General features: G+C 36.0%; 1 protein-coding gene across 1 annotated transcript; it reads left to right on the top strand.

Moving 5' to 3' along the window:
• On the top strand, positions 1-7,393 carry il10ra (interleukin 10 receptor, alpha). Its single transcript, XM_007239080.4, has 7 exons — positions 1-774; positions 1,484-1,601; positions 2,104-2,279; positions 2,365-2,507; positions 3,481-3,628; positions 3,909-4,021; positions 5,055-7,393. Exons 1-7 carry the CDS (start codon positions 711-713, stop codon positions 5,997-5,999), a joined length of 1,707 nt encoding a protein of 568 aa, XP_007239142.3. The 5' UTR covers positions 1-710; the 3' UTR covers positions 6,000-7,393.
• The last annotated feature ends 1,564 nt before the right edge of the window (positions 7,394-8,957 follow it).

Below are 8,957 nucleotides of genomic sequence, written 5' to 3'. Positions count from 1 at the left end.
CCTGTACAACTCTGTACTTCAGCAGAGTGGCTTTACTGCTCCTTAATACCTGACTGGTTAAATTCATAAGTAAGTTGCACTGATTATTTTTGGGAAAACTAAAGGATTTTAAGTACACCCAATAGTAATAGTTCGCCCCCATCACTCAGGAGTGTACTAATCAGTGTTTAACAGTGATTATTATTGTAATATTGTAACAATTTACAGGACACAACAATTTTTTTTAGTTGCTCTATATTGTGCATATTTGCCTTGAAACCTACAGTACGTTGGTTAAGTATTTCAGATCAATAGCTGGCTCATGGGTGTTTACAGTCATTATGCAAAAGACAAAAAAAAAAGAGGTGCGGAAGAGTGAAGCAAAACAGGAACTGGCTGCGTATGAGCGAGAGCGTATGTGTGAGAGTGTAGGCGAGAGAAGTGTAATTAGGGGAGTTCACAGTGTGAATACAGAGAAGACCAGTCATTCGTCATCACACACTCACACACCAGCGAGAGAGCACACAGTTAATGAGAGAGAGAGCGCGAGAGCAGGAGAGATTCTACAGTTTCGTTTATTCTGAGTACAGTAGAGACTTATGAGTATATTTTACATTTTAGATTCAGATAAGTTTGATTTAGTTTAGTAGTTTAGTATAGTGGACTGGGAGGAAGTGTGGACTGCACAGTGGTGGTCTTCTGGGATATGAGACCTTCATGTTAATGCAACCATGGACAGGAACAGCTGGGTTTTAACTCTTGTCATGTTTCTCACTATGTTGGTTCATGTATCAGGTAAGGGAACCTTTAAATGTAATTTTTTTAACTTAACAAAAAATCTATTGATGTTTAGACTTTTTACTGTTAAACAAACTTTTGTTATGTTGAGTAAAGTTAGATTTAAGTATAAATGTACAATAGGAGTTTCAGAATAAAAATCAGTCTAAATCTATGTAGTTGGTGTTTTCTGGAATTACAATTACGTAACAATGGTATTTCCCACTTTCCAAAAATTGTATGTTATCTTTCAGTATGTGGGCATGGAAAGAGGCGGTACTTTAAAGCTTTATTTAGACATGTTAATTTTTTTTAAATAATTAATTATTTAAATAATTTATTTATAATTTTAAATAAATAGTTAGTTTTAATTTTAAAAATGTTATGTTATCCAATGGTTGTATAGGACACTTTTTTTTCTATAATTACAGACTGTAGTTCTGTTTCTCTATATACTTTATCATTATCCTCCTTTCACCCTGTTCTTCAAAGGGTATGAGTGGATCAGACACAGCAGTGCTGCTGGTCTCTTTAAACACTGTGTAATCTAATGATCTAGTGATGCTTGTCTAACAGTTAATGGTAAAGGCTGTAAATTTAACATATTGGAAGCTATAGGCTGAAACTCCACTTATAATGTAATTTAGTGAACTGAAAGTCTAGGAATGTTTAAAAAAAAAAAACTCTTTTGCTTTCTCTCCTCATAAACAACTTCTGTGATGGTCAGGTTCAGAGATGAAACCACAGAATGTGACTGTCCACATATGGGAGGGAAATGTGACTGTCACCTGGGATCCCCCTCAGAAAAATCCACAGGGATGCCGTTATACAGTTCAAGTTGCCACGTAAGATAATATTTTATTTCCCTCATACATGATCACCCACATGACTCTCTTATTGCACTGCACCTGCTATGTTATTGCCAGCAATAGTGTTATTTAGAATAGTACTAATAAAAAGTATTTTCATTTTAAGACATATTTTATGCCACTGATAATAACAATGAAATAATATTATTTAGAATATTTACACACTGTAATTAAATTAGGAATAAAAAGTAATCCAAAATAAATCAAACATAAAAAGTTAACATACTGGCACCTGCAAACATGCTTAGAAAAAACATCATGGCTAACATTAATCAGGTCAGCAGAAAAGATTAAGGTCATTTCTATACTATAAGTGGTACGCTAATCAATAATGTGGTTATTGTGACAAGCCTAGAAGTGTGCTATGTGTGTAAAAGCATCCACACGCAACAGCCCCATTTATTGGATAAGCAGGTGTCTACAAACATATGGACAAAATGTAGAAAATCTAATGGATGATTTTTGCTCTTTTTCCTAGATATATTGATTATCCAAGGGTCTGGACAAATGTGACCAATTGTAATCTAATTCATGGGACTGTGTGTAACATTGGAACCCTTTTTAACGAGTCAGAGGAAAGACTGGTTAAAGTTTATAATCACATGGCTCATGGAAGCTTTAGCTCTGGTGACAAAAGATTTAACATCAAACACAGTAAGTTTTTAAGCATTACTTTAATAATACACTCCTCTATGCTACACTGTGGTAAATACAAAACCTATTGATCTTTCTGTCCCAGGCCTATTATTACCACCGTCCTTCACACTGCAGTCCACCCCATATACTGTACAAGTCAAGATGCAGAGGAAACAGCTGCCTGGAGTCTTTCCCTTTGGATTGGATTATACTGCCTACCTGTGGCCACAGGGGCGAGAAAATGAGGTAAACTTTACACTACAAGATACTAAGTACATCTTTTCTTAGCCTTTCAAAGCCATTCAGATCTATTGTCCTATTTTTATTTCTGTTGATTTAAACTATTTTCTATGGTTTTTAAAGCTTCGGGGTTAAATCGACATGTTAAAAATATGTAAAAACATTTAACACCCTGTCAGATTTTGCATTTTAACGCACAGTTGTGTACATTAGAAGAATTAGAAGAAGTTTAGTAAATTAATATTATTAACAATTGAATTGAAGGAAGGTTAGCTTGTGTTCTGGTTCTTAACACAGAATTAAATAGCTCTGCTTCCTCCTTCCCTCCTTTAACACTTTACTGTACAGAAAATGATAGCTTGCTTTAATAGCTATGACACTATGGCCAAGTTATGACTGAATAAGGGATGGTAGCACTGGTGGGAACGACTACACACTGATGGTGTATGTAAATATTTGATGCCAGGAGCAAACAGGAAAATTATGCTTTGTGCAATGTTAGTTTCAATTCTCCTTATTTTTTAGTGTATCTCAGCTATTTAATGTGGGAAATATTTACATAGTTTACTAAAGTTAGTTTTTTTATTCTATAACTAGGTAACAGGTTGGTGCCCGGAGTTTAATTAAATCTCTGTGGAGTTTGGTAGTATGTTGGTTTATTTGGTTTAATTCTCAAATATTCAATCTGTGAGTTGAACTGTAAGTCAGTTTTAATATAAATTCTACAGTTTTTCCTGTGGGAGAGTAAACATATTACAAAACTAAGTTTGTATCCAGGGAATGCCTGGGAGAGAGTAGATAAATAATAATCAGTTATGTTACATAATTACATAAATTATTAGAGACACTTTAGTTTCTCCAGCCAGGACATATCGCCAAGACTCCATTTTTACATGCTAAAAAACACTTCAAAAATATTTGTCCAACTGCAAATCGATTAGCTTAGTCAATTCTCGCTTCTGTACTTTCTGTTGTCTAGACTCTGAGTGATGATGACACTGATGAGGATGGAGAGATTAAGTTCAGCTCGCTGGATCGGTGGCAGGTGTACTGTGTGCGGGTGCAGGTGAAGAGTACAACTGGTCCCAGCAACATCTCTCCTGCACAGTGCACTCAGATACCACTTGGTAATTTTTATCATCTTTTTATCCTGAGATATGGAATGGAATGCAGATATGTATATATACATATAGGTACATTTGTATAGGTACCTAGCTATTTTCCTGTGTCTTCTCTGAGTGTGTTTGTCTTATTGTGTTGTTGTTACTGTATGTCTAAATTTCTTTTTAATCAATATCTATATTGGGATCAATTTCTAATTGTCTATCTCTTTTTTCTGAAGATTGAATATAAACTCAATGAAATGCAAACCGATTGATTTTTGAATTTTCTTTTTTTTTATATCAGATGTAGCTGTGATTATCTACTTTGTCTTTCTTGGGCTTCTGGGCTTCGTGGCTGTCCTGATGATCTTTGTCTGCTGTTTCCTGAGGCGTTCTGTTAAAATGCCCAAATCTTTGGTGAGTCCCCGCAGCACTCAGCTGGTTTCACCAAAACTAACAGTAACAGAAGAGTTTGTTTCTCTGGTTGAAAAAAAGGAAGCGAAAACATCAGAGATGAAGTGAAGCTTGCCTGTGGAGCTGTGAACTTCACTTTTCTTAGAAATCTAGTCAGTGGCAACCCAAGGGAATTTTCTATTCTCATTTCATTATAAGTCATGAATTCGCCACCTTAAGATTCATTACTTACATACTCATATTCATCATACTAATTATAGCAGTGATTCTCAAATGTCTTAGACCATGTACCTTCCATAATCAAAATATAACTTCCTAGAACCAACTACTGAGGCTACAGTGTGGACCTTGGAGCTTTTTTATTTAAATTGAAAAAAGAATGGCCTATGCACTGCAGGCAAAGTCTACATAGCACATATGGAGCATCCTCTTAAACTTTAAACACCAGTATTATTAATTAGCTAATAATACTAATGCAGAAACTATTAGGAATTGTGGAGTTCTACATGGTTCTATTGTAGGGACTAAGAAACTGATAATAATAATAATTATAGAACTAAGAGTTAAGAACTCTCACGGTAAAGCTGTCATCTCTTACAATGTTTTTACAGCTTTATGGCCCGAAAAAACACAATTAGTTTTTACACAACCATAGTCCAATCTCTTTGTATACTGTTGAATGAAATCTTGTTGTTTTGGCTACTTGTGTATGAAGATAAATCAGCGCTATTCTGATTGGCTGTCCTATATGACATCTCATTCAATGAATGTTGATATTTATTGAAACCTAGGCGTGCTAAACCCCCTAAGACTCGTCTCCAATTAGTCCTAATACAGATACTGCTTTATTACTCCACATAGTGGCGTTAAAATCAAGTATCAAGTGTTGGATCTCAACTCTCCAGTGATCAGGGCTGGGCACTCTCCTATGCTGCCTGCGCTTTCCCTTCATTTTAATAATTTTTTATAATGTAAATGTATAATGTTTTGCAACATGTGCTTTAATAGGTACATTATGTTTTTTGTCCACCTCCAGAAACCTATGGTGAGCTCATGGCAGCCGATGTCTGTAGGGTCAGATCATGTGGAGACGGTGACTGATAAAGGATGGCACCTGTTCATAAACAAAAACGAGGAAAAGAGGCAAACCTCAGAGGCAGGACTTAAATGTCCTGAAGAGGACAAAGAGTGGAGAGAGAGCCTGGACAGCGGCATGGGCATGGAGCATCTGGACCCATCTGTCAAGGACACCAAGTGTCCACCAGATGGACAGACGGAGGATGTACAGGAGGACAGCGGCTGTGGAAGTCTGAAAGGAACAGAAGGCAGTGGAAGCATTCAGAGAACTGCGGGGGAGTTTGTTACTCTCGACGTGATGAGCCGCGACAGTGGAAGTGAAGGACGGGAGGACAGTGGTTTGGGGATGGGTCACCGGGAGGTGTCCAGTTCTCTGGAGGGTGAGGACAGTGGACTGCTGAGTGAGGTGGTGGTGGTGGGAGACGGCTATAGAAGTCAGAGTCCTTCCAGTGTAGATGTTCAAAAAGAGAATCCAGAGTCTTGTGACATGGAAACCAATATGGCCGCCCCATCTGATGGATATCGGTGTGGTCAAGTTATGTGCTCATGTTTAGAGCAGGAGTACTGCGTTTGGTGCAAATTTAAGAAACCGTTGACTGAAGACTGTCAGTCAGTGACTCAAGTACAAACTGATTCAAGACTATTGATATGTGTTTCTGTAGATGAGGACTTTGGGGACACAGCTGTCTCTAATTACAGGAAAAAGACTCTTATGCAGACTGTTAATCTTTTTGGTATGGAGGAGACTGTCAGTCAGCCAGCGTTCCACCATTTGGATATGACCCCTAAAACTTCCCCGTTTTTCTTTTCCTCTCCTCTGCTTCAGCATAACGGAGAAAACCGAGACTGTATTACAGAAGCTCATTCCTTCACACTTGAGGATGTGAAACTAGTGTGTTTGTGAATACTGCTCGGGGATTTCTGTTAAGAACTTCTGTTCAGATACTCAAGGATTCCACAAACAAATCTTGAAGCTCAAAGTTTAGGATACATTTTACAGTTTATTGCATTTACAGCATTCAGCAGAGAGTTTGAGGAAAATCATCATATCTATGGGGGAATGTAACAACGGCAGTTCATACTTTATTTATCTGTCTAATTGAATTTAATCCAACCCTTTTGAATTAACACTGATGAAATGGAAGCCAGGTCTAGAGAAAAGTGAGCCATATATTGACAATGTCTCCCTTTTGCGAGAAATCAGTTATTATTGAGACCAAAGTTTTAGCACACCCTTTTATTTCAGAATAAAAAGGGAAACAAAATGAAAGGAAAAATTAAATCTGAATACCCCAGAAAGTAATAAGTGAGGGGGCCTGTCTTTTAGGCTATGTCTGAAACCGAAATCTTAAAAGCCCCCATATTTTAAATAAAAAACAAAAAGAAAAAGTGACTAATTTCTCCCAAAATTAAGAAATGGTTGAAATCATTAGAATAATATAATTCACCACAGAGAAATATTTTCACTCACCATACTGACACAGTATTTTTAGATTCAATATTGAAGAGATTTATTCTTATGTACACAGTAAATCTTTTATTTGTTAATTCCCCACTAACAATAATGACCAGACTGAATGTGTCCTGTTTATGATAGCAGTGGTGCTATTTTGTAAAACCACAGTACTGTAAAAATGAAGTGTATTATTACAGCAGTTTTACGTTGTAGGAATAGGGTGTGTTAGATGAAGAAGGAGAACACTAAGCTATGTGGGATTTGTGCCAAATCATGTCTGAGGACAGTGTTACAGGAGTTCAGATGTATTTCGTCTATTTTTGAGAAATAGCCACATACCACAACTTCCCAGCTACCATCTATGGCTTAGCGGAACATTTTTTGAACGTTGCAGTTAACATTGTTTAATCTCAAGTTTTCTGGATGTTGTTAGAATGTTTTATTCTGGTTAAGTCACGTGTCAGTGTTTTAAATTTTAGTTTGGGGAATATTACTTTTAATGTTTCCATAATGTTAGTATATGTCTAGCTGGGAATGTACGTGAGAAACTAAAAACGCTGTGATGCAAACCATTATGATGCCACATCTACAGAACAGTCCTGGAACATTTTATCTGTAACAAAACATGCTAACCATGCTGGAAAAGTTTTAGACTGTTCTCTGTGGGCAGAGTTACTACAGGTCATCTCGAATTGTATCAGGATCAACAAGTGCTAACTTGACTGAATATTTGCACATGCACGTTGATTATGACATGAAACATCTATTTATTTATTGACTTGTGAATGGATATCTTTTGACCAATTCTAACAAACACATACTAATAAATTCTTTCAAAATAATGTCATTGTGTGTCACTGAAATCATTCTTGTTTTTTTCTATAATTCATTAGAAAGAAAAGGTTTCTGATGAACTGATGAACTAAAACTGAAAATGTTTTTTACTCAATGTAAAGATGCATAACAAACAACAAGACGATATATGCATAATTTTATCTAATAGAAAATATAATGTTAAAATATAAATATAATGAGTTTGTGAATTGTGTGAGGACTTGTACTGAACACCTTTATGAAATGTGAGTGAAACATTGGAAAATCCTGTCTTGATTTTGTGAATGCTACACTAGCAGTTTTAGAACACCTCTGTTGTTTATTAGTCCAGTAGCAAAGCTGTATGACCAGACAGTCTGCTGTTTTATTTTATCTTTATCTTATCATTGACTTTATTACTGCACTTCACCTGCCAGACCTCTTATTCTACTCTTTACTGCTGAAACTGAGACTTGAGTTAAAGGTGCTGTTGCCCTGTTGGGACCACCAGACCTGTTTTGCCCAGTTTCCAAGTGTCTTTTGTAGGTGTAGGAAGGTGTAGTGTTTGTCATAGGTTGTCTTTTGTTGACTTGTTATAGATATTGAATAATTTTTAGGTATAATAATATAAAAACACAATGCTGGTTATGAACCAGTTAACCAGCTAGCTTACAAAGCCTGATATTCCAGCTGGGATTAAAACTCAGGGAACCAAATAAAAAAAGCACTAAAAAAAGACTTAAACCACAAGCATGTTTATGCTAGATTGGTGGTGTAGGATGTGTTATCTACATGACCATCTGGAAACTATGGGTTGATATGGTATATCCAAATGAGCTCACCACTTCCTGTTGCAGTAACCACTCTCGGTAACACTTTATAATACTGTTCCATAGTTAATAGGTAACTAAGCAGTAGCTAAGCAGTAACTAATTAATAGAGCTGCATTAACACCTAAATATTTTCTATTAACTACCAGGGAGTACTGAATAATTACTCAGTAGATAGTACTGAACTAATGATTATAGTAGTTCACTATTAACTCCACAATAATTACTGAGACTTACATATCTCCTGGAGAACTACTTACTAATTATGTCTCCTTTATAATAACTATTCATTAATTACTGCTCAAATCAACATTAATTACTGAAAACCCTTACATGCCACCTGGGGAACTATAGATCTAAATCAGTCTACACAAACAATTATTCTATCAGTGGTGATATTAAAGGCATATTTGAGTGACACCATTTGTAGTAGTAGTAACCTTAATTACCTTATTATCATCATTATCTTCCAAATATTAGCAACATATAGTAAAATACTACAGTGTGTCGTAATCTGCTTAAACCCCATTTTTAAAAGAAAAAAAAATAACATAATATTATTACATAGTAGACATTATTTATGTTCTCCAGAAGACTCTAAGACTGACTGTACTCAATTTTGTTTTAATGGTCACTGCTTTAATTTTCAGCACCAACCTTATAAACGTTCATCTTCAGCCTTGCAGTCTCACAGACTTTTAGTGCGCATTATTAGGGTAATTACGGTAACTCCACAGCGCCGGACCGCTAGCCTTTATCAGTG

Source organism: Astyanax mexicanus, chromosome 18 (genome assembly GCF_023375975.1).
Source record: "Astyanax mexicanus isolate ESR-SI-001 chromosome 18, AstMex3_surface, whole genome shotgun sequence".
NCBI classification, from domain to species: domain Eukaryota; kingdom Metazoa; phylum Chordata; class Actinopteri; order Characiformes; family Acestrorhamphidae; genus Astyanax; species Astyanax mexicanus.
This window is presented reverse-complemented; position numbering and strand designations above follow the sequence as displayed.

Bases quoted from the DNA above. Each gene is read 5' to 3' on its own strand.
- il10ra (XM_007239080.4), top strand. From the start codon at position 711: ATGGACAGGAACAGCTGGGTTTTAACTCTTGTCATGTTTCTCACTATG. The intron at 775-1,483 runs GTAAGGGAACCT...TGTGATGGTCAG, and splicing joins TATGTTGGTTCATGTATCAG to GTTCAGAGATGAAACCACAG. The intron at 3,629-3,908 runs GTAATTTTTATC...TTTTTATATCAG, and splicing joins GTGCACTCAGATACCACTTG to ATGTAGCTGTGATTATCTAC.